Here is a 25892-nt window from a genome sequence, read left to right as displayed (position 1 = left end):
CTCGGTAGAGAGATTAGCTTTGCCAGGCTGAACAGTTCACGTTTTGTATCCCACCGATAGGCCGGATCTCAATCCGGACCTAAACCAAAGTCAATTTGGCCTGTTCTTGTTACCTACCCAACTCATCCAACAAATTTCGGCATAATCAGTCCACAACGTTTTGAGATATCATGCTATATATCGGTTTTGGCCCGATCTCAAAATTGCGAAGAATCACTTTAAAAAAAAAAAAATTTCATCAAAACCGGATCAATTTGTCCTCATCACAACCCAACCTTTCCATTAAGTTTCGTCTGAATCTGTTCATAACTTTTTGAGATATCCAGCTCACAGACAGACAGAGACAGACAGAGACAGACAGGGGTGAAAACATAACCGCTGTCCCCTGGAACAAAGACATTACCAGACATCATTGTACTTTGACATTAATGACAAGAACAGTAAGCAAAAGACAAATACTTTTACATGCTTGTACATCAGCTTAAAGTACAAAGATGTCCAATTTGACCGACTTGGAGGCACAAAACCCAGAAGTACAACCATTGGCAAGATTCGGACATCTGCTAATACCGGAGTAAACGTTACACTAACAGAATGGATGCATTTGTGTGGAACAATACATAATTATTCACCAAAGCTGATAAAAAGATGAAAGCAAAATGAAGTTCAGTCAAACCAGAGATAAAAATTACACAAAGTTTAAAACGTCAAAGAAGAATAAAATTCCGCAAGTCCAACGACTCACCTTTGGTATCGTTAGGGACAAAGCGAAGCTAAAGATGTAGTATTCAAACGAATCTTCATTTTGGTGAATTAAGGATACAAAATGGCATGGAGTGACAATTGTATCAGTTTGCAATCAATGTTTTTATACTCCATTGCAGTGCTCGGCAACCTTTTTGTAGTGGTGGGCCAGATCGTCATAGGGCTACCCGGGCACGTGCCGGAACGATAACAAAGTAGTCATTAGAGTTTAGAAGAGTATTTTTTCATTTCCGGTTAATTGTCAATTGTCAAGTGAGGTCTGTGTACAGTTTAATCATGGAACAGTGTGGTTTTCGTGTTGGGCAGCCAATAAGAAAAATCTGTGCCTGCATTTTTGCGTGTGGCTCGGCGACCAAAATAGAGGAGGTGGAAGCCGAATGTTCCTCTGGTCTGAAGTCCAAACCGAATGCGTCTATGCAGGCCCACCCCTGTTCCATTGTATTCAGCTAAAAGGGTGTGAGCGGTGCTGTGACTTCATAGCATTTTGATACCCATCTCAAATTGCCCTTCGAGACAATAGTCAACAACAAAGCATGAACTCCCCATATCCCTTAATGGTTCAAGTCTCTCTCTATTTTATCCGTCTTCCCCCCCCCCCCCCCCCCCCCGTTGCTGCTGTTCCTTTTCTCCTGTTGCGTCTTGATCCGTTCCGTGTTCTAGCTCTTCCACATGCCTCAAATCTGTATACAACGAAGGCTTACTTCCAGTCATCGGCAAGGTCATGGAATCCATCCTTCATGGCTTACTTCATGGTCATGGTCACGGCTTACTTCCAGTCATCGGCAAGGTCATGGAATCCATCATCGCAGTTGACCTAAAATCCTTCCTTTTCTCCAACAATTTCCTTCCAGACCATCAGTCCGTATTCAGACCTGGTCACTTCAGGTTGTACATGCTGCTCCTACTCTCCCAACAATGGGTAGAGGCCCTCAATGTCAGACATGGGATCTGGGCCTTCTCTTTGGACATATTTCATGATTTTCATACAGTCTGGCATGATAGCATCCTGTCTTACTCTCCAAATTATCTGCCTATGGCATCCATGGCCGAATCTGCACACGACTGACTGGCGTCTTCTATTCTTGTACCCAACATGTGGCTCTCAACGGAATCCTTTCATCTCCTCTTCCTGTCAAGGCTGGAATGCCCCCAAGGCAGTGCCTCTGCTGTGACATCCCTCATCCTTCAGACAAACAGGCATCATCAGCCTCTTCCCTTTCTTCAGACCTTGACAAAATCACAAGCTGGTCAATCACTTCGAATATGTCTTGCAATCCTGACAAATCTTCATATTCTCACTCTCTCCAAAAAGACCACCTGGGAACCCTCGCATTTACTTCCTTACCAATCCTATTGAAGTTCAATCATTCATATTGTTGGGTCTCACGATCAGCCATGATCCCTGTTGGGTGGGCAAGCCGTATCTCAAAGTTGGCCTCCAACGCCAGTCGCCGACTGGGGACCATCCTCCATAATGCAAGGTTTTTCCTTTGCACACCTGAACTTTTATCTACCTACAAGGCCTTCATCCACAGCTTAGTGGAGTACCTCTGGGCTGATGCCCCGACGCCACACCTTGCTCAGCTTGATGTCATGGATACCAAGGCCTTCAACATCATTGGAATCTCCCACAAAGAGGCATAGTCTCTGGGCCTACCACAGTTTCTGCAGGGCACATGCAGTCTGGTGAAACTCCCAAAATCCAGAATCATTGCTCACCTCCCCTCATTCATTCCTCTTTTTCCCCACCCGTTAAATAAACTTCCACATTCTCTTCAATCTCCTTCCCACCAAGGCTTCAAGACTGTTGTTAAACACCATTTCAGATCGTCCCCCATGTACAATCATGATCATTTTTACCCCCCCCCCCCCCCATCAATCCCCTCCAAGATCACCTCTTTCCAAGTTTCCAATTTGCCTTCCACTTTTGTAACAGAGTTTGCGGATGTCTCCATCTTGTTCACCCCAGTGTTCTTCCCTTATCCCCATTCCTTATGCCTCCAAGTCTCCATCTATGCTGTCCTTCAACCCTGCTGTTGATATCCCCCACTCATCCGTCTTTCTAATGTTATTTTACGCTCTGATCAGTTGTGTGTTCTCATTCCTCCATAACCCTGAACATACAATCTTTATTTTTCATCTTCCAACATTTGAGCAGTTGAATGGATGTAACATTATTTCATAAGATTCACTTAGTCTGCATTTTGTTGCAATGCTCGTAGGTATTGCCACTAATATATGCTGGTACCTGACCAAATACATTGTCCAAAGCGAATTGTTTGACATTTGGTATATCCCTGTGCTGGGTTTGGAAAGCCCACAAAGTGGCTTAATAAAAAGTTTCTTTTACATTTTGTACAGGCTGCCGGCATGGCCCAGTTTGAATCTCAGCCCGGCGATAAACTGTCATCCCGGTGTTTCACAGACAGGGTGTTCGACCCCTCGGATGGACGTTGAACTGGGCGTCCCGTCTGTCGGAATTAGTTGGTGGACATTAAAGATGCCATGGTCTGCTTCGCGAAGTCAGCGAGCTATCGTCGGCTTCCCTGAACAAATTCCAAATTCCTGCACCCTCAGTCATGTATCCTGCGTCAAGTTGTGATCCAACCAGGCGGAACTGCTTTCGAGAACGAATGCTCCATCCGGAGGATTGAACGGGCGTACGAGTACATTTTCACAGTGTAGGAAAGGATACTGAGCAAAATGCAGTTATTCACATAGCCCTTGCTGGAAAACTGAAGTTTGTTCGTATAAAGTGTAGAGTCATCTGGAAACCTCCCTTCCATCAGTACTCTCCTTAAGAGGGCCTGGAAAAGAGGGGATATCACATCAGGTCGGTCAGAGGTCAGAGTGACAATACGGTAATACAACCAACACTTCAAATTGCCTGGATATGACAAATTAAATAAAATATACACAGCACTCAACATTGTACTCTTCATAAAATACACACAACATGCACTTTTTTGTTTGTTTTTTTGGTTATGCACAATCTATGCTCATGGAAGAGCAAGGCGGCATGTGATAAGATGGCAACAATATCAATAGTGGGTAATGTGGAAAGAATCAAACAAACAAGAAAGTGGTTTAACCGACAGGAAAAGAGACGCACAAAGACGATAACCTGCAGGAAAGACGGTTGGTTGTGGGGACGGTTAATGGGACGAGGAAATATCACGTGCAGGGATAGACGATGAGACAATATGGTGGTATACAGCAATCTCAAAGTCCTGCCACATCTCATTGATGTGCCACATCTCAAGTGCTTTCACAGACATGAGAAAAGAGGAATAACGTGTTGAGCATGGTGCCCAGATAGTGGCCCACGATATGTCCAGAGACGGCCTGAACTTCATATTCAAGGATTTGAACAAACTGTATGCTCTTTACAAAAAGGATCGGATACATCAAAGTTAGATGATTGTGCAATGGGGAAGAATCACTTTTAAAAAATTAAAATTAAATTTGTATCCGAATCCGTATTCGGATCTTCACCAAAATATAATAAATTAATCCTTGTCACACACCTAACCTGTTCACCAAGTCTCGTCCAAATCTGTCCATAATTTGAGATATTGTGCTGTATATTATATTTTTGCCATATCTCACAATGTTGACGAATCACTTAAAAATATCTCGGATCCGGATCGTCACCAAAATCTCATCATTTCATCCTTGTCACATACCCATCCTCTCCAAATTTTGGCCAAATCCGTTCACAACTTTTTAAGATATCCTGTTCACAAACAGACAAACAGACAGGGGTGAAAACAAAGCCTCCGCCACCAAACAACACAGTTTACCGGCAATCTTTGCAGTGAAAATGGATAGCTGAGGTTCTCTGTCTGCAACTTGTAGACCATTCTCATCATGGGACCACTAAAAACAAGACAAGGTGTTTTTCAGTGTGCTTAAAAAACCAGATCTGTCATCAATATGCGATGGCCTCCTACACGACCACGAAAGATCAGCGAGACGATCTTAAGCAAAATAAAAGGCAATTCGAAAACGTTTATATATTGCTACCTTGCATACGGCACTCGCCTCAAAGCTGTCTAGTCTGCATTAGGATACCAATCTAGCTATAAACTGTTATTCTGGTGTTTCACAGGCAAGGTGATTGTGAAAGAGAGGGGAGGGTGGGAGAAAAAGAGGGGAGGGTGGGAGAAAAAGAGGGGAGGGTGGAAGAAAAAGAGGGGAGGGTGGAAGAAAAAGAGGATAGGGTGGGAGAAAAAAAACAGGAGAGGGTGGGAGAAAGAGAGGGGAGGGTGGGAGAGAGGGGAGGGTGGGACAAAGAGAGGGGAGGGTGTGAGAAAGAGGGGAGGTGGGAGAAAGAGAGGGGAGGTGGGAGAAAGAGAGGGGAGGTGGGAGAAAGAGAGGGGAGGTGGGAGAAAGAGAGGGGAGGAGAAATAGAGGGGAGCGTGGGAGAAATAGAGGGGAGGGTGGGAGAAATAGAGGGGTGGGTGCGAGAAATAGAGGGGAGGGTGGGAGAAATAGAGGGGAGGGTGGGAGAAATAGAGGGGAGGGTGGGAGAAATAGAGGGGAGGGTGGGAGAAATAGAGGGGAGGGTGGGAGAAAGAGAGAGGAGGGTGGGAGAAAAAGAGGATAGGGTGGGAGAAAAAGAGGGGAGGGTGGAAGAAAAAGAGGATAGGGTGGGAGAAAAAAAACAGGAGAGGGTGGGAGAAAGAGAGGAGAGGGTGGGAGAAAGAGAGGGGAGGGTGGGAGAAAGAGAGGGGAGGGTGGGAGAAAGAGAGGGGAGGGTGGGACAAAGAGAGGGGAGGGTGTGAGAAAGAGGGGAGGTGGGAGAAAGAGAGGGGAGGTGGGAGAAAGAGAGGGGAGGTGGGAGAAAGAGAGGGGAGGTGGGAGAAAGAGAGGGAAGGTGGGAGAAAGAGAGGGGAGGAGAAATAGAGGGGAGGGTGGGAGAAATAGAGGGGAGGGTGGGAGAAATAGAGGGGCGGGTGGGAGAAATAGAGGGGAGGGTGGGAGAAATAGAGGGGAGGGTGGGAGAAATAGAGGGGAGGGTGGGAGAAATAGAGGGGAGGGTGGGAGAAATAGAGGGGAGGGTGGGAGAAAGAGAGAGTAGGGTGGGAGAAAGAGAAGGGAGGGTGGGAGAAAGAGAAGGGAGGGTGGGAGAAAGAGAGGGGAGGGACGGGTAGAAAGAGGGGAGGGAGGAGTCGAAAGAGGGGAAGGGGGTAGAAAGAGGGGAGGGAGGGGTAGAAAGAGAGGTTAGGGAGGGGTAGAAAGAAAGGGGAGGGAGGGGTAGAAAGAGAGGGGAGGGAGGGGTAGAAAGAGAGGGGAGGGAGGGGTAGAAAGAGAGGGGACGGGGGGGTAGAAAGACGGAGAGGGAGGTGGAGAAAGAGGGAGGGGGAGGAGAAGAAAGAGGGAGAGGGTGGGGGAGAAATAGGGAGAAGGTGGGGGAGAAATAGGGAGAGGGTGGGGGAGAAATAGGGAGAGGGTGGGGGAGAAAGAGGGAAGGGGCGATGGAGAAATAGGGAGAGGGTGGGGGAGAAAGAGGGAGAGGGTGGGGGAGAAAGAGGGAGAGGGTGGGGGAGAAAGAGGGAGAGGGTGGGGGAGAATGAGGGAGAGGGAAGGAGAGAAAGAGGGAGAGGGAGGAAGAGAAAGAGACAGGGAGAAAGAGAGGGAAAAGGAGCAGGAGAAAGTGGAGGGGTAGAAAGTGGGGGGAGGGTTAGAAAGAGGAGGGTGAGAAGAGGAGGGAAAGCTTCCTTCTGTATTCATCCTGTCTGTCCCTCATCCAAGTCTCCCTCCATTTTCTCCTTCAACTCCACTGTTGATTTTTACGTCCCACCCACCTCTCCACTGTTCCTTTTGTGGTGTTGCGCCCTGATCCATTCATTGGTTTAACTCTTCCATGAGCCTCAAGTCTATACTAAAAAATATGAAACCATCAGAGGTTGGTAACCACTGCGCATGCTTGATGCGCCGAATGGTTTATTTCTGTGTTGAAGTCCTTCGAAGGGAAGTGATCTATTATATATTGTGAACCGTGGTGTACTTTTGCTTGTTATTAGTCCCCTACCGGTGGACACCGGAGGGGACTATAGGTTTGCACGCCGTCCCTCCGTCTGTCCGTCCGTCAGTCAGTCAGTCAGTCAGTCAGTCAGTCAGTCCGTCCGTCCGTCAGTCAGTCAGTCAGTCCGTCAGTCCATCCGTCAGTCCGTCAGTCCGTCAGTCCGTCAGTCCGTCCGTCAGTCAGTCAGTCAGTCAGTCAGTCAGTCAGTCAGTCAGTCCGTCCGTCCGTCAGTCAGTCAGTCAGTCCGTCAGTCCATCCGTCAGTCCGTCAGTCCGTCAGTCCGTCCGTCAGTCCGTCAGTCCGTCCGTCCGTCAGTCCGTCAGTCCGTCTGTCCGTCCGTCACACAAAGAACAGTTTTCCGGACTTTTTTTCTAAACTCTTAATGCTAATGATTTCAAACTTGGTACATGGTTTCCTCATGATAAGTTACAGATCAAGTTCGAACTTCACGACGTTTCGATCATTCTTTGACAAAGTTATGGCACTTGAACATGTTTGTCCAGTAATCTAATTTGTTGAGGCCAATCGTCATTTGGGATTTGTCGCAATGAAGGCCTAATCATTGTCTGAGGTATCGGTCAGCACTGGTACCCTTGATCTTGGTTTCTTTGTCCTTGGTTTCTTTGTCCTTGGTTTCCCTGTCGAAATTGTCTTCTGCTCAGATATGGGCATCTCCTTATCCAGTGTCCCATCTCTCCACAGTTGAAGCACCGGCTTCTGTCGTTACCTGCTCTGTCCACTTGTTGACTTGTCTTTCTGGGCTGCATGTCTGGGTCTTTGGGTTGCCATTCTGACCTCTGGTTATCTCCTGACTCATAGTTGTTGTCTGTTGCATTGTTACGTTGTTGCATAGAAAACCTATTGCGTTGGTTCGTAATCATCAGGGCTTGTGTCTGTAGTTGCATCAATTTTTCGGCATTTATAGCCCTGTTCCTGGCCTGAATTCGCTGATGATGCAAAGCATAATTCAATATTTCTTGCATCGGCTTGCCTTCCCAAGGAATGCACTGTCTTTCCACTTCACTCTTCAATTTCGGCAACAGACCATTAATAAAAAGGGGTTTTAGGGCATTGTCGATTTGTGCCCGGTATATTCCCGAATATAGTCGAAAAACATCTCGCAATCTGTCTAAATAATCACTAGCATCCTCTCCTGTTTTCTGTTTGCACGTAACCACTTTATTCCAATCAGTCACGGGCGGCAATTTTTGTATGGCCTCTATTAATTTATTTATCTGTGCCATTTTAGCATCCGTGGGTATGTCTAATTGTCCATTTTCTGCATGTACCCAGTTTGTCTCACTCATTAATGTCTTCAAAGTGGTGGTATTAGGAATTACCCACTTTAAGAGTATTTCTATGTCTCTTATAGTCGGCAATTGCGTCTCCACAATCAATCGTAGCTCTTCTGCGAATTGAAGTGGATCTGTTTTGATTGATGGCATATCGCTCTGTAATGCCTTCAATTGGTGTATTTGCCAAGGTCTATACATCAAATCTGGGCGTTCCTCATTTGCCCCTGGAAATTGCCGTTGCGGGAAATTCATAACGCCACATTGTTCAAAACCTCCCTGTGGGAGAGTCAAGTTTTGAATGTTCATTGGCAGATCATATTGATCGTTGGATAGATTGGCATTCATCACAGAACCCTTACTCCTTGTATGGTGGTATGGGACGTATGTTGAAGTTGTTGCAGCTGGTTGTATTGCTTGCCCACTTTGAGTCGGTTCCTGTCCTCCAGTTGCACCCTCTGGGGTAGTCACCTCAACTGGGGCACTGCTTTCACCTGTCTTCTGTCGGCTAGAGCCAATCGTTTCACTCTGTACTGGCCCTTCGGCAGGTAGAGGTACAGGTACCTGTACTTCCTGTGGCTGATATACAATATGTCGCCGATAGGGTGGAGGAGTTTCCTCTTCTAGTTCATTTATCTCATATGACCTTGCGTCTGGGTACAATCTGGACTGGGATCGCTTTCCATTGCTAACTTCAAGAGGCATTTGGGTGGATACCTTTTCCAACCTATGTTGTATCTGCTTCATTTCTTTCTTCACACCCCCCATTTTCGTTTTGGTCTCCCTGTCTCTAGACTCGATGTCCCAGTAATAAAATGGTTTCCAATCCACCTTCAACTTCTGTCTGTCTCTTGCTTCTAATTCTTCTCTGAGTGTTTCCAATGTGTTCCTGTCAAACGTGCCATCCTTGGGGAATTCCTTCTTTCTCCCTTTTGTCCATTCATGCCAAGATTCCAAATCTTTAAGTGAATGTGGACCATATTGCTGATACATGTGGTTGACGCAAGCGCCTCTTTGGGACAAGTCTAGCTGACCTTGTTTACCCTTGCCGACTCCATTTCCCATTTTGCCTGTATGTGAATAACACTCAATATTCCCTCAATGTACCAGGTAGATTACTAGGATCTGCGCTTTGGAATGCACCTGTACACACCTGTACTATATGTCCTATAAATAAAATCTACTGGAGTTTGTTCCACCTTTTATCAAAGTAACGTTGGATGCGTTGTAGCTTGTTCCAGGTTCCTCTAAAGCTTCACTCGTACCTCCAGGAAGGATCTCTCCACCTGTTCACACGGTGATTTCCAGAAAATCTCCCTCAGCTGTGGCTTTGCACAATCCAATCTCACAGATCAGTATTTGCAGATGAGCCGGAGGGTCAGTATGAAATGGGTGAATCCTCAGGTGTCCGCTCTGTTGACGGGGAAATCACACAATGGTAACCGCACATATATATCTGTATATAAACTCACCACCTTGCTCAATTTTCCCAGGTTGTCTCCACATTGATAATATCTCGCAAAGATATCAAAGCTTCTTTCTTGAGACCGCATTTTCATCAATCAAACAATCAATATATTCAATTCAATTTATTCAGTTAAATTTATTCAATTAAATTCAATCAATTAGATTCAATCAATTAACAATTCAATCAATTATTCAATTTCAATTAATTCATCAATATTCATCAATAAATCAAATGAATCATTTTTTTTTTTTTTTTTTTTTTTTTTTTGGATGACCCCTTGCATAAGCCCTTTCCCCAATGATGTCAGGACAGGTCCATCCATTGACCGTCACCTCTGGTTCGTACCTCATGTTAATTGATGAATCACCGTCCTGTCCTAGGGTCATATCTGACATATTTCCCCATTTTGCCTGGTCTCCACAAATTTTCTTTGCAACCACTAAAGGCAACTCATCCTTCATTCGTGAGACAGCCAAAATGGATGGCAGATATTAAAGTTCTTTGGGAAAAATATCTCATCATTTTTCTTTTAATAGTACCCAAATCTCTTGGCAATATAAATTTCGTAAAAGTCCTGAAATGGGACTGTCAAATTCCTTCAATCATGCTAAATTTTGAAACTCCATCGCTTGTAATACCCAATTTATCCCATAGGGCTTGAAAGTTCTTTCCCAAGTTCATGCAGCATTCTGCATTTGAACCCTATGATATCATTCATAATAATCATCATGATTTTATAGTCATGGTCATATCATAATCATCTATTTAAAACGAACATTTCCTTTATCACCACAGCTATGTGGTATAATCAACAATAGAATAAAACTGTACATAGCAACAGGCTACCTCATGGCCACTTAGTATACCTATTGACAATAAGTCATAACAATATCGAATAATCATTGAACAATTCAAAAATCGCTTCCACTGCTCCAGCCGCAGCATTCGTTATTTTGTTTGCTCATTCACTATTCCTGATTCGTCATCAAGGATCTCCATCATCACACAGCGTACTTAATTCCGCATTTTAATGAGAATTCAACAGGAATTTACGACTCAAAGGAAAAAAGAACGAGCAGACCTTTTGCAGGATGATCGTTACAAAAATCGTTACATATATTAAAGTATTTATAATGTCGACAAATCATATCTTAATTCTTACAAAAATTTGGTTCTTTGAATAAATCACAGCACCGGGAGAACCAGCTCCAAAAAATGGATCTTTGTGTTTATTCAGCACCCTAGTAATTGGCTCTTTGTGTACTAATTACACAGCACCCAGGCCCCGCTCATATGGATCTTTGTGCAGCGCTGCACAGCACCTGAGCAAAAGGGGTTTCATCTACATTTTCCCTATCCGGTGTACCATCCGTGATATTTGTTTGCTCATTCACTATTCCTGATTCGTCATCAAGGATCTCCATCATCACACAGCGTACTTAATTCCGCATTTTAATGAGAATTCAACAGGAATTTACGACTCAAAGGAAAAGAACGAGCAGACATTTTGCAGGACGATAACTGGAATTAGTCGTGAAAATATATCGAAAATACACAAAATACACACCCACACAAATAAACAACATTTATTCCGTTTAACAGAACAAACATTTCCTCTATCATGACATGCATGTCTTCAAAATTATATGACCAAGAGAAAAAGTAAAATTAATTAAAAACTGCGGGCAGTGATGATCCGGGGACCATACCGCTCCATCCTGATTGGACGAGTGCGTGCTAGAGTCGTTAACAGCGACAGTCCAGATCCGATTGTTCAAAATTTCAACTCAATCGATTGAAAAATGAACGCAGGGATGCATTTTAAAGGTGCAGTGGCACTAACTGAGTTGCCACGAATATGGCCACGAAATTGCCAATATGGCCAATATGACAAAATATTTTCCTTAATCAATTGGCTCATAGCATAACCAATCTGTAAGTATTTCATCCGAAGATGTATCTCTGAGGACTTTTAATTAAATAAGTCATTTATAAATCAACGAGTTAATTTATTAAATGATTAATCAATAAATCAATATTTTCCTTGACAGCCACATCACTTGGTCAGTGTCATGTCCAAATATCAGCTTCCTTACTCAAAAGGTGCCTGAGTTAATGTAATGTAATTACTGTAATAAGATTACTGCAATTACTGTAATGATTACTGTAATTACTGTAATTACCGGAACTGTAATTACTGTAATTACCTCAGGTAATTACTGTAATGTAATTACTGTAATTTAATAAGAAATGTAATTAATTAAATGAGTACTTCATTAATCGCTCATAATTAAATAACTCGTGAATTCTTATCCGGTTTATTTAACATTTGAGTGTCCCCAAAACGTTGGAGCAAAACGTTGCAACAACGAAAGTGAAACGTTGTAGCGACGTTGTGGAAACGTTAGCACAACCCAACATTTGAATGTTCCCAAAACGTTGGAGCAAAACGTTGCAACAACGAAAGTAAAACGTTGTAGCGACGTTGTGGAAACATTAGCAAAACCCAACATTTAAATGTTCACAAAACGTTGGAGCAAAACGTTGCAACAACGAAAGTGAAACGTTGTGGCGACGTTGTGGAAACGTCAGCAAAACCCAACATTTAAATGTTCACAAAACGTTGGAGCAAAACGTTGCAACAACGAAAGTGAAACGTTGTGGCGACGTTGTGGAAACGTCAGTAAAACCCAACATTTAAATGTTCACAAAACGTTGGAGCAAAACGTTGCAACAACGAAAGTGAAACGTTGTAGCGACGTTGTGGAAACGTTAGCAAAACCCAACATTTAAATGTTCACAAAACGTTGGAGCAAAACGTTGCAACAACGAAAGTGAAACGTTGTGGCGACGTTGTGGAAACGTCAGCAAAACCCAACATTTAAATGTTCACAAAACGTTGGAGCAAAACGTTGCAACAACGAAAGTGAAACGTTGTGGCGACGTTGTGGAAACGTTAGCACAACCCAACATTTGAATGTTCACAAAACGTTGGAGCAAAACGTTGCAACAACGAAAGTGAAACGTTGTGGCGACGTTGTGGAAACGTTAGCACAACCCAACATTTGAATGTTCCCAAAACGTTGCAACAACAAATGATCACAAGTAATTATCACATTGCAATGACCTCTAAACATTCCTAAACCAATATCCCATTAAAATCCCATTAAAATCCCATTAAATCCCATATCTTGTCACCCTTTGCATTGTTGAAAGCAATTAATTCCATACTCAATATTACCTCAATTTATATATACTAGGGCGTGCCCGCACGTACGTGCTTGCAAAAAAAACATGCGTGCAAACAACAACAAAAACTTTGAAACCACGTGGCAGTAACGACCACAGAACCCCCCCTCTATTTACATGAAATGGTTTGGTCCATTCGCAAAGCCAAAGCGAACGACCACAGAACCCCCCCTCTATTTACATGAAATGGTTTGGTCCATTCGCAGAGCCAAAGCGAACGGCTTGCGAGTACGGTGACCATACCTTGGGACCCACTTGTCCGATTAATTTTAAACCTTGAAAAGGCACATCCTCGGGTCCCCAGCAATATACCTTACCAGGACTAACCTTACCTTACCTTACCAGACTAAAATTACCAGGACCATTATCAAACATTTATCAAAATATTAGGACCATCATCACACCAATGAATGACTCAATCCTTTAATGACTACATCCAAACCCAGACATTTTGAGTTCCGTAACTTTAATACTTCAAATTTTCCATTCCTTCCCTTCCTGATCTTTCGATGTAGGGATGGGTTCTTTTTAGGATCATGTTGCATCGAGCATTATTTTCCAAAACAGTGTGAACATTAAACCACACCAAAACCTCTGACATCCCACCATTAACACCTATTGTAAGTGTGCCGAATCAGTAAGCATCACCCCTCCTATGAGCCTCGACCAGAGGGTGGTTGTTACTCACAAACACTCGTCGCTAGCTGTTCCATTGTCTGCCGATTCCCACTCTGCTGTTTTTGTCTCATAATCACCAAACAAGAACAGTACACATTTCCTGTAATTATCTCTCATAATCAGGATAAATTTGGAACAGCCCTTAAACTAACACCAAGCAGATCAATTTTTATATTTAGGTTGAGGTTTCACACAAACTGGTTAACCAAATAATACAGAATTATTATTATTATTATTATTATTTTTCAAAAGCACTTGTTCACCAATTTCCCCAAATTTCAGCTTCCTATCTCAAAGGATGGCTAAGATATCGCCCAGACGAACAAACACACAACTAGAACGACGCTCAGTAGAGAGCATATCTCCGCCTTGGTGAACAGTTTATGTTTTGTATCCCACTGATAGGCCGGATCTGGATTCGGACCTGAACCAAAAATGGAATCGGCGTGTTTTTGTCACTTTTTTTTTTAATATATGAATAATATTAAAATAATAACATTAATAAGTATATTATGTTAAATATCATGTATATCGCTTTTCACCCGATCTCTTTATGGTGAAGAATCACTTTAAACAATTCTCGTAGCCGGATTCGCACCTGGGTCTTCACCAAAATCCAATCATTTTGTCCGTGTCACCCATGCTATTTATCTGGCAAATTTCGTCAAAAAAAAAACAACAGCACTGGTTTTGTTTCCTGGAAGCAGGGTGCCGGAATGGACATGAGGGACAATGAGGGACAGTGAGGGAGTGTTGGTATGCAATTTTTATCCAATCGCCATCTTTCACAGTAATTCTGGACCGGCATGAGGTGGGATTGTCTGTCATGAATTTATTTGTTGATCGAACGAGTTTTAATTTGTCTAAATCCGACCAGTCGTTCCAAAGATATAAGCCGTTTTGTCGCAATACCATAAATTGGAATGAGGTAAAATATATATATATAAATATAATTCCCTTTCCCGGTTCCCTGTCGCTCGCCGAGCAAGTCGCGTGCTTTGAGCAAGTGCAAAAAAAAAAAACTACTTTACCGGCCTTACACGTCTTGGAAGCAAATGGTCGCAAGGTGCACGCATGCTCCGTTTGCTTCCAGGTCACAGTAAGGCCTTTAATGACCAGCGCCGACATTGTGCATTTTATTTAGACAGCGCAAAAATACGTATTTACAGAAATCATTTAGGAAAACACGAATAATAGCTACAATCGTTTAAAACGTTTCATCCTTGGATAACCTATGGACAATCACAAGTCCCACACAAATCCTCCATGTATATACAACATAACTATTCCCAAGTTCGTAAATCATACTGGACCAAAAACAAGACACACTCACCTTTTAAAGACTTGTTTGTGTCCAGTTGATGTCAGCTGTGCCTCCAAATTGTAGGGGAATTTGTAGCGGGGGACTCAAGACTCCAATGACCGGACACAGGTTTACAAAAGGTCTGGTTTATTAACTGGTTATTCACTTCATTCCATTTACCAAATAATACCGCTTAATTCAATGGACCAAGTTAACTCTTTTCGCATGTGGTTCTTCTCGTTCGGCCGATGTTCCTCCGCCACTCCCGTTGGTCAGAGCTCCTCGTAACAAGTCCTCTCGACTCCACGTTTGCTCTCGTTTATATGGACAAACTGGACTTAATCCCCTGTCCGCTGACCGTTAATCCTTTCTCCGCTAATGCCCCGAGGTCATGCATGTACCAAGTCCTGGCATCAGCTCGCTCCCCTCCTGTTGTGAGTTCCGTTTACCAAACGATAGGGGGGTGCTTCAGCCAGGGGCTGTGACCAGGTGGACAAGAGATTATCATGTTCGGGCGCATTCCTGACACTCATTTACAAACTCGTCTTTCACAGAGTTTAAATGTAAAATGTATCTGCTTCGTTACCAGTTTAATTAATAAGTTACCAGTGCCAATTAATAAGTTACACTGAGTTACACTTCCACACCATCTTCAGTCCTTCAGGAGGACTCAGCTCCATCTTCGATTTGAGAATTGCTACGTGCCCCTTCTCTTTGTGGAGCTGCTGTGACAATTTAGCATACATATCCTCATGAGATGACATGCATGACAGCATGACAGGCTGAGTCAACCCCCCTGGCGTTAATTCAGTGATCGACCGGGATTCCAAGGATCCTGGGTTCGAATCCCGGTCGATCGCTGAATTAACGCCAGGGGGGTTGACTCAGCCTGTCATCCTTCCGAGGTCGGCTAATTGAGTACCAGTTCACTGGTAATTCCCTGTGTGTCGTAAAAAGGCGACAAACAGGGTTGGCGGCAGGAAGGGCATCTGGCCGTAAAACATCGCTTCAAAAAGGGGACCAAAAAACATCAACAACCACAGTCCCCGAAAAAGGCCAACCCCCGCTTTGCGGGGAAAAATGGCCTCTAAACGGTGGTTTTATCCTCACGAGAGATTTTGCCGTTTTCAATTGCGAGGTACAACTCCTGGGTAGGAAGAAGGTGGGGGCAGACAGAAGATCTTTATTGCACTAATTATGTAATCACACAGAACCAGGCCAAAGAAAATGATTACAAGGATCACCCGACCAAATTACAATTTCTCACATTTCTATTTTCCAACACAAATTATATCGACGTCAGTTGCAAAACCTTACTTGCAAAACCTTAGTTGCAAAAAAACGATTGGAGCGGTTGTGATCGTGCCACGCTTACCCAATGGAGAAATCACTAAGACGGTCGAATTAAGAGGAAAACAGGAAGAACAGGTAATTTATTGCACACTTTGTACAAAGAAGAGGAAGAAGAAGCAGAAATGTACAGTGAAGAGGAAGAAGCAGATACACAGGGCAGCCTTATACAGTCTTATCCTTATCCCTGGACACGGGCCCGTTCACACTCAGTCACACTCTCAGACTCACTCACACGGGGTTTGTAGATTGTCGGGTTGATGGTCCACAGATGGCGTCCACAGCTCGCTCCGGTCCCCGACTCGTACCACGAAGCAGCTGGTGATGGGAGACGGCAGGCAATATCGCCCTGTGTCGGTGGCGCGGATCGGACAATTATATTGGGGGGGATCGGTAAGCTGGCGATTATACTGGCATACGTAATAGTTGTACCGGCGCCTTATACGCGCTCCCCGTATAGTTCGGTACAATGCGCCACTTCCACAAGTCCTTTGCCACTGCCGTATGCACGCGAGTCCTCTTGGTAAAACGCAATCGTGCAAGTCTTTCTCAAATATCGAGTGCCGTTCAGTCCTTTGACAGTCCTCTCCCTTCTCATAACTGAGGTAGGGGCCTCGCGCAAAGGGTTTTATTGCCACGCCCAGCGAACCCTCTCGAACCTCTAGCCACACCCTGTCAGGCGATGTCGCCTCAGCCCTGATTGGCTGGTGGGGTCTTACCGGCTCTGCCCTTGATGTCTGCTTGACGTGGCCACACCCCCGACCTCGCGCTCCGCCCCCATTTTCGGGCCTTACCTCGTGGCATTTGGGCTGGTTTGAGCAAAATCCTGAGGGCAGCGAACACTACTGGCAAGCAAGGTGCAACAAACTGCGAGCATCCTAATGCGAGGGGCAATGGGGTGCAGACTAGATGGGTGCAATGGGGGCATGGGGTGCAGACTGGATGGTGTGCAATGGAGTCGATTGGAGGGAGGGCTGCAGAATGAACAGGGCCTACTCTTATTTGTTTTACACAACGCAGATGATAACTATTGGAAATGGCCTTATCTCACATATACTAAGAAATAACTAACGTTCTAAGGTGACCTACGTGTTGCATGTGGCCTAACTATGGGGGCAGAACCTTTAACCTTTATTAATCAAATATGTACACTTTCAGAACCGCAACACTGCACCCCTCCTTTCGCCAGGCTCGTCCCCGAGCCGAACCCACATACCAGTGAGCCCGACCGGTTCTGCTACCAGGGTCAGGACTACTTTTCAACAATTAGTGTAACACTTAGTTGTAGTTTCCCTCTACATTTAACCTAACACCCTGGGTGCGACAGTTTTAAACACTAATTATGTCCCACCTGCTGCGTTGTGTACTAACTAACTGACTCACGCCCACAATTAACCGAATTACGGAATTATTTTCAAACTACACATAAAGCCGGTGGGGAGCATGTTATTTACAAGACTACTAATTATTTACAATACTACAACCCAGGACCTGTCTTTTGTGGGAAAGAGGAGAGATTTTGAAAAGAAGAAACACCGAATGCATTGCACTGCACCAATACACCATACACCATATGCATAAAAATTAAAAAAATGCACAAAAAGCACCATCACCAAAATGCACAGTCATCAAAATGCACCAAAACACTTCAAATTAATGAATGATGCCTTGTGCTTGGCTGGCTGCTGGGCTGCGACGTCTTCCTGCTTCATGTTCTTCGGTGTGCCATCGTCAAAGTTAAAGTCTTCTTGTCCTGACATACCAAAGATTATTAATAAAAAGGCACAAACCGTGTCCGCTTTTTATTTTGGCCAGCAGGGCCAGCTTAGGTGGTCCGACTGCATGGCATTGGGGGCACTTAAAAGACAGTGGTCCGCAGGGCAAGGTAATGTTTGCCGCGATTGTCTGCCCAGCAAAGGTGCCAGGCCACAGAACGTGTGGTCCAAATGGTGTACCGGTGCAGGCGACAGGCAGCAGGGTGCAGTGCAGGAGTGCAGCCGCACAGCTCAGGGCACCTGCACACTCCCCTCAACAAAAGGTAATGGGTCCATGGGTGGGGAGGAAAGACAAGCAGAGGTTAGCGGGGGCAAGGGCGCAAGGGTACATGTCATAACAAGGTAATGCAATATGAGGGGTGCGGGAGAGCGAGCGGAGAAAGCTCGTCCCTAGCCGTTCGTCACCCCCCCCCCCCCCCCCCCCATGTCAATCTACACTACCCTTGCCCTTCCCCGTATGTACAATTTACAAATTCGTCTCTACCGTCTCGTCTCCCATATCTCCCCCTAAACCAAATTCGTTCCCAATCCCTCCCAAGAAGGAAGGGATGGAATCACACACAATGTCTCACCCACGTCATGATGCGTCTTTCATTCCAAATATTTGCAAAAACCTGGTGTGGAGTCCTGTCACCTTGGTGAGTGGATGTGGATGGTGTGAAGAGATTTCATCCTAACTATCCTCTAATTGACATTAACTCTTTAAACTACCCCGGGTCTTGCCCTGCCAATCCAATTGGCCTCTTTACACTATGCGGTTCTAAAAACCAATTCCCATTGACCATACTGTGGTTGTAGTGAAATCGTATTCGTACTAATGCTGAACCCAGGTGATGATCGTTGCTCGCTGACACCGCTAGGGGCGCGGCTATAAGACCCGCTGCAGTCGGTGCTCAGGGGGACTTCTCCTGTGACATGTTACATCTAGTGGACTCGCTAACGGTATGCCTGCATAGAATATTAAGCTTGCTTGCATTGAATGTTATGGATGGACCCATGTGATGCCAAACCTTATTCCTATTGCATTTCCTGTATTACAGAATGATGTCATGGTCTTAATGGAATTAAACCACCAGATGGACTAAAGTTGTGGACCCGACTGGTTTTTCACAACAGTGCTGCCTCCCAATTTGGGGTCTCATTCCCCTATTTTTTCCTGCTGTGCCCTCGCACAATTTCGGGGCTGGGTCGTGTGGCTCTACCAGCAGGTCTACCTACCTGCGCACCTCCGCCACTGACGTCACCACCCGAGCTTGCCTAGCTCCTCAACTACCCTAACCTGGGGAAGGCCCTCCTGGCTCTCTCACCCCGTGATGCCCTCTCTGGCATTGGGCTACCCGGGTCCTCTCCTCGGATCCTCGGGCCCCGCTGAACTCTACACAACTGAACACTAACTGGCTCCCAGAGCCTACCGGCCGCCTCATCTGGCTGACAGACTACCAGTGGCGGAGTTCCCCAAAAACCATACTTACCAATTAAGCCCACACGCCCAGCCATTCCACTCACTTATGCACCCCTCAAAGCAACGACTTGCTACTCCCTGCACCACAGATGTCAATATCCAATAAATTTACCTAAACCCCTCTACCTAACTTTAAACTACCCTCCCCGGGTATTCGTGAAGGGGTCCATCTTCCCCCATCCACTCCTTTGCACCATGCACTTGTCAAAGAAGGATTATTTGGAGAGAGATGAGGTGCGGAAGAAGAGAGGTGTGCTGGTCTCATTAATGTCCACCAATCGGTTGGTTTTAGGAGAATTTATTAAGTATCATTAGGAAGAATAAATCTCGGTTTAATAAGCACAGATTACATACAAAATGTCACAGAGTGGAAAATGCATTTTGGAAAAGTGGAAAGTCCCCCATTTTCCATATGTCACATCAAACCTTTTGTCCACCCCATCCTTCCCTTTCTCCGAGCTATTCTGAAATCTCTGACACACCTTCAACAGCTCTCCCTACCTCTTCCACCTCTTCCACATCTTACCCTACCCCTCCTACCCCCTGTTCTGCATCCGATGCTCCCCCTTCCTCTTCATTAACGTTATGGACCTCAAACATCCGGGGCCTTCATTCAAACTTAACTGATCTCTCCATACAGGTTGCTTCTGTCAAACCAGACGTGATCTGCTTAACAGAAACTTTCCTCCTTCATGATGTCTCTGATTCCTTGGTATCTCTCCCAGGTTACTCCCTCCTCCGGTATGATAGACCTGAGCCTCGTCCTGGAGGTGGGGTTGCTATCTTTATCAAAAACTCTCTTCCTCACTCGCCCTGCACTGCACTCTCTCCACCTCACCCCCAGGAATACCTCTGGCTACGGCTTCCCCTTCGCTCCCACCTCTTGTTCATATGTGTGTTGTACCGTCCACCAAACAGTGATGACTCCATCTACATCTCGCTGTCTGATAATATGGACCAACTTCTATCTACTCATCCCAACTCTCTCTTCCTCATATGTGGTGATTTCAATTGTCACCATGCCAGTTGGCTGGGTGTGGGTACCTCTCTCACCAGCCGTGGCTCCTCAGCAAAGGACTTCTGCGACTCACTGGGACTGACACAATCTGTCAATTTCCCGACCCGGATCTCAGTCAACGGAGCATCTTCTCTTCTGGACTTGGTTATGACTAACTTCCCTGAAAATGTCTGCTGCTCTTCTTCTGCTCCAATCGGCTCATCTGATCATGTGCTTGTTAAAGTGGACATCTCTCTGACCATTCTCAGGGAGCCTGCTCAGCGTCGACGAGTCTGGCATTTCACTCAGGCCAACTGGCAAAGTCTTCAAGCAGCCATCAATCATCTGGACTGGTCTCCCTTCTCTACCACCTTTGACATCAACTCATCCTGGGAATTCTTCCAAAGTAAATTGCTCTCTCACATGCACAGATTTATCCCATCTCGACTTCAGTTGTCATACCCTTCCTCCCGTCCATGGTACACGGAATCTTGTGGTGAGGCTGTTGCCCAGAAACAACTTCCCTTCGTCTCCTGGAAAGCAAATCCAACGGAAGGAAATCTCATTTCCTTTCACAAAGCCCGAAACAAGTGTGTGACCACCCTCAGGAGAGCCAGGAAACAATATCTCTCCGTTCTCAAGACCGAACTCTCTTATCTGTCTCCTTCTTTCAAATCCTGGTGGCGTCTGGTCAAATCTGTTTCTGGTGTTTGTTCCCCCTCCATCCCCTCCCTTACCTCAAATGGCTACACAGCTGACTCCGCACGTGAAAAAGCTGAATGCCTCAACTCTGTGTTTGCCTCTAAATCTTGTGTCCCAAACCCATCCCTCTCTGTACCCACCATACCCAGTCGTACCCAGCTGCTCCTGGACTCCATGCCCTTTCCTCCTGACAAGGTGGAAAAGTTTCTGTCAACCCTCGACTCTGATTCTGCAACTGGACCTGACGGCATCAGCCCACGGGTCCTAAAATCCTGTTCTTCAGCTCTTTCACTCCCTCTCTCTGTTCTCTTCACCCTCTCTTTTGCTCAAGGTCAACTGCCATCTGCTTGGAAATCAGCCAACATCACCGCTTTGCACAAAAAAGGTGCAAAAACAGATCCTAGCAACTACAGACCAATCAGCCTTCTCCCAATTATCAGCAAAGTCATGGAATCCATCATTGCTTCGGATATAAAATCTTTCCTCTTCTCCAATGGCTTGATCTCTGATCATCAATTTGGTTTCAGACCAGGTCACTTTTTTTTTTTTTTTCTTTTTTTCTTTTTTGTATACAAGATCGAGGCTCGTGAAAGAGCGAACATTAATCACACAGAAAGACAAACAGACACACAAAACAAATAACATCGGCAGCGGTAGACAAGATGGGGAGAGAGGGGGAAGGACACAAACACAACATTTGAGAGCAGGGACCGAGAGACATGGAGACATCGAGAGAACTGTGGGAGGGAGAGGGCTTTGGGGGGGAGGCATGGGAAGGGGGGTGGGGGTGGGAGAGGTATAAAACATATGGACACTGCCAAGACTTCCAGGAAAGAAGTTGGAATTTCAAACAAGGTGGATCTGGGGTGAATTAGTGGGGGTAGAAAAGCTCAAGGTTTTGGATGGGGGAAGATAAGAGATGGTGGTGAACAGCTGTTTTGAAGACCTGGAGGGAGGAGTGTGATTGAAGTGAGTGTGGGAGTTTGTTCCAGAGGCGGGAGAAAAGAGGAATGAAAGAGTGAAGGTGAGCAGAGACCCGAGATTTCGGCAGTTTAACCATCAGAGGGTGGCTGGCAGATCTTGGACATGCTGCTTGGACTTTACTCTGGACATGCTGCTTCTGCTGTCTCAACAATGGATGGAGGTCCTCAATGCCAAACAGGAAATTAGAGCTGTCTCCCTCGACATATCACGTGCCTTCGATACGGTCTGGCACCCCGCTCTGCTCACCAAACACTCCTCCTTTGGTATCCATGGAAATCTCCACGCATGGCTGGCGGACTTCCTCTCTAGTCGTAGTCAACGTGTGGCCCTGAATGGGTTTCTCTCATCTCCTCTTCCTGTTCAGGCTGGAGTTCCCCAAGGCGGTGTTCTGGGTCCGTGCTTTTTCTGGTCTTCATCAATGATCTCTCTGACTCTCTTGAAAATCCTCTCTATCTCTTTGCTGATGACTCCACTCTCTGCCGCTCCATTCCTCATCCCTCAGATCGGCAGTCTGCAGCCTCCTCACTCTCTGCAGACATGGACAAAATCACAGACTGGGCAAACAAGTGGAACATGTCTTTCAATCCTGACAAATCTCACACTCTTACGATGTCTCTCTGAAAAGACTGACTGGACAACCCTCCCATCTACTTTCTGAATAATCCTCTCCAAGAAGTTTGTCACTCAAGCTTTTGGGTCTCACTATCTGCCATGATCTTTCCTGGGAAAACCACATTTCCAAGCTGGCCTCCAAAGCCAGTCGCCGACTGGGCATCCTCCATCGTGCGAAGTCCTTCCTTGGCACACCTGAGCTCCTCACCACATACAAGGCTTTCATCCGCAGCTCAATGGAGTACTGCTCTCCCCTCTGGGCTGGTGCTCCTGCCTCACACCTAGCGCGTCTTCACGCTGTTGAAACCAAAGCGTTCAGAATCATTGGAATCTCCCGCAATGACGCTATCTCCGAGGGCCTTTCACTTAATCACCGCAGGCAGGTTGGTGGTCTTTCCGTCTTCTACCGACTCCTCTCCGGCCTTGCTCCCCCAGCTCTCTGGGCTCTGTCCCCCAAATATTCCTGCAGGTCGCACAAGATCTGCCTGCAACCCTCTTATGGTTAAACTGCCAAAATCAAGACTCTCTGCTCACCTTCACTCCTTCATTCCTCTTTTCTCCCGCCTCTGGAACAAACTCCCTCACTCTCTTCAATCCCACTCCTCCCTCCAGGTCTTTAAAACGGCTGTTCACCACCATCTCTTATCTTCCCCAATTCAATACCTTGATCTTTTCTACCCCCGCTAATTTCACCCCAAACCACTTTTTTGAGGTGACTTTTGACTTCTTTCCTGGAAGTCCTTGGTGTCCTTGCGTTTTATACCTATCCTGCCTCCCCCCAGGCCCTCTCCCTCCAAAAACATCTCCCGATGTCCCTGCTCTCAAATGTTGTGTTTGTGTGCTTCCTCCCCTTCTCTCCCCATCTTGTCGACCGCTCCCCTTTTTATATACTTTGTTTGCTTCTTTGTTTGATTTGTTTGTTTGATAAATGTTAGCTCTTTCACAAGCCTCGACTCTGTATACAAAAAAAACAAACAAAAAAAAAAAACAGAGTTCACTTGGTCACAACATAGAATTGCGCAGCATAACGGTAGAGCACGTCCGTCATCCTTCCAACTCCCAGCTTTCCGACTTCCTTTTATGCATGTAAAAGTCCTTGGAAGTCCCTCTCAAGGGAAAGATGGGGGTTTGCACACATTATGGTTCCATCTGGCTTTGCTCCTGCAAACCATGAGAACTCGTAGGTATGCTTTGAGAGAATTGCGCACAGATGTTTTGTAGAAAAAAGTTCCTTTCAGGTCTCCCTGAGCAAACATTACTTCTTTATAATAGTTAACATGATTCTCACTGCAGTACTCTCTTTGGATTTCTGTCAGCCTGACGAATGTATATCTGATTTCATACAAGCATTGCTGAAAAAGAATTCGGTTCGACCACATGTTCTTTCCACCTCACAATTCCCAATACAGCATTACTCATTATTCAGTTCAAGGAATGCATTTTCCATATGTATAAAGAGATGAAATGGTTCAGACATTTTATACAAACTTTCTGTGATTTTCCTGCAAGAACTACAATTAATTCAAGATAAAAGAAAATAAAAAAACCACGTTTAGAGGCCATCGCGGGGGTTGGCCTTTTTCGGGCACCGTGGTTGTTGTTTTTGTTGGTCCCCTTTTTGAAGCAATGTTTTACAGCCGGATGCCCTTCCTGCCGCCAACCCTGTTTGTCGCCTTTTATGACAAACAGGGAATTACCAGTGAACTGATACTCAATTAGCCGACCCCAGAAGGATGAACAGGCTGAGTCAACCCCCCTGGCGTTAATTCAGCGATCGACCGGGATTCAAACCCAGGTTCCTAGGATCCTAAGCTGGCACCATGACCGCTAAGCCAACACCAAGCTTAATTATTAAGCCAGGAATGAATTGAAGATAGTATTAATTAATTAATCCATGTAGAAGTCCTACTTCTACACTCCTCCCTTTTTCTGTCCTTTTCATAGGGCAATTAGAAGGTCTTCAATTTACCTATTTGGATATCAAAATTTTCCATTACCTGAGGCATACACCATTTCCATTGAAGAATCTACTCATCAGAAGGCGTTCTCTTGTTCGTCGAATTCACCAATTTTTAACAGTTCAGTTTATTGCATTATTGCATCAGTTAGCATCCCAAGTGTCTCTGCAAACAAACTTCACCTTATACAACTGCACAAAATTCCAGACCATCATGAAGATTATTACTGTAATGTGCTTTATTCATTTCACCATTATCTTGGTAATACTATCAGCATGATTTCATGTTAAAACATCTGAAACATTCAGCCATGTTGATTCCAAGGTGCTTGTTGCAGAGTGAATGCTGAACTTCTGTTTGAAAAAGCTGATCACTTATATGGTTGAAATTCAAGTATGAACCACCTTCTTCTGGTGTCATCATAGCACCTACACTATTCCACATACGTTTTTCCGCTATGATGGTAGGTGGGCAATATCACAAACTGACCCTGCTCCACATGTAGCATCCTTGCCACTCTTGCCATGAGCCGTAACAGATCTTGAACAAGGCTGTCGTCCAGTTGTCGTTGACCTGCCTCCTCACTCATCGTGAGTTGGCAGCAAGTGTTGTGATGTTGGTCGACCGGCAGGACGTGGACCCGAGATAACAGGTCCATCCATAGAGGTGTTAGGACCGTGGTGTTCAAGTTGTCCGTGGTCCATGCCAGGAACAGCCAGCGGAATTATGGAAGCCCAGTGGAGAAAAAAGAGGCAAGGCCATCCACTTACAACTCCGTGCTGATTCCCTGGCCGTTGTTGGAGCAATGACATCAAGTCACAGCGTCCAGTAGAAGTTGCAAGTAGCATGTTGTCATCCAACAATTGCTGATGTGTTTGATGTTCCAGGCACTGAACAGGAGCAAGTGATCGCCTTTCGCTCACTCATTACAATGTGACCCAGGCCAGTGGTCACAAAATTTTCTTGGTGAAGGTGAACATCCTTTCCAATCTTACAGAGGAAGATGCCTTTGCCATTTTTCAAAGGGAGGGTGTATGCCACACGTAATGTCATCTCTTGCTAAAAAAAAATTTTTTTGTTTGCTCTCTTTCTAAAGCAGTCATCGCTTCATTTCTTAGCTGTTAACTGGTTGTTCTTCATTCAGCCATATCTGAATCTGCTCTCAAACACACTCTGGATCAGGTAGGGTACACCTTGGCATGATGTTACCATGTTCTAACTGATCATGTATATCTTATAACAGCTTCACATTCAACAGTTTGCTGT

The 25892-nt window shown here is 45.2% G+C and overlaps 1 protein-coding gene across 1 annotated transcript in view; it reads right to left on the bottom strand.

The window, feature by feature from the left end:
- LOC137439925 (sphingomyelin phosphodiesterase 4) overlaps nt 1–25215 on the bottom strand; it is a 67341-nt gene extending 42126 nt beyond the window's left edge. Inside the window, 4 exon segments of the mRNA XM_078768010.1 lie at nt 746–798; nt 3461–3572; nt 4569–4644; nt 25073–25215. Of these exon segments, the coding sequence (XP_078624136.1) occupies nt 746–798; nt 3461–3572; nt 4569–4644; nt 25073–25215 (384 nt within the window).
- Nucleotides 25216–25892: the final 677 nt, after the last annotated feature.

The sequence above is a fragment of the Myxine glutinosa genome, chromosome 14 (assembly GCF_964187855.1).
Source record: "Myxine glutinosa chromosome 14, kmMyxGlut1.1, whole genome shotgun sequence".
In the NCBI taxonomy this organism is placed as follows: Eukaryota; Metazoa; Chordata; class Myxini; order Myxiniformes; family Myxinidae; genus Myxine; species Myxine glutinosa.
Note: the sequence above shows the minus strand (reverse complement) of the source record. Positions and strands in the feature narration are given on the sequence as shown.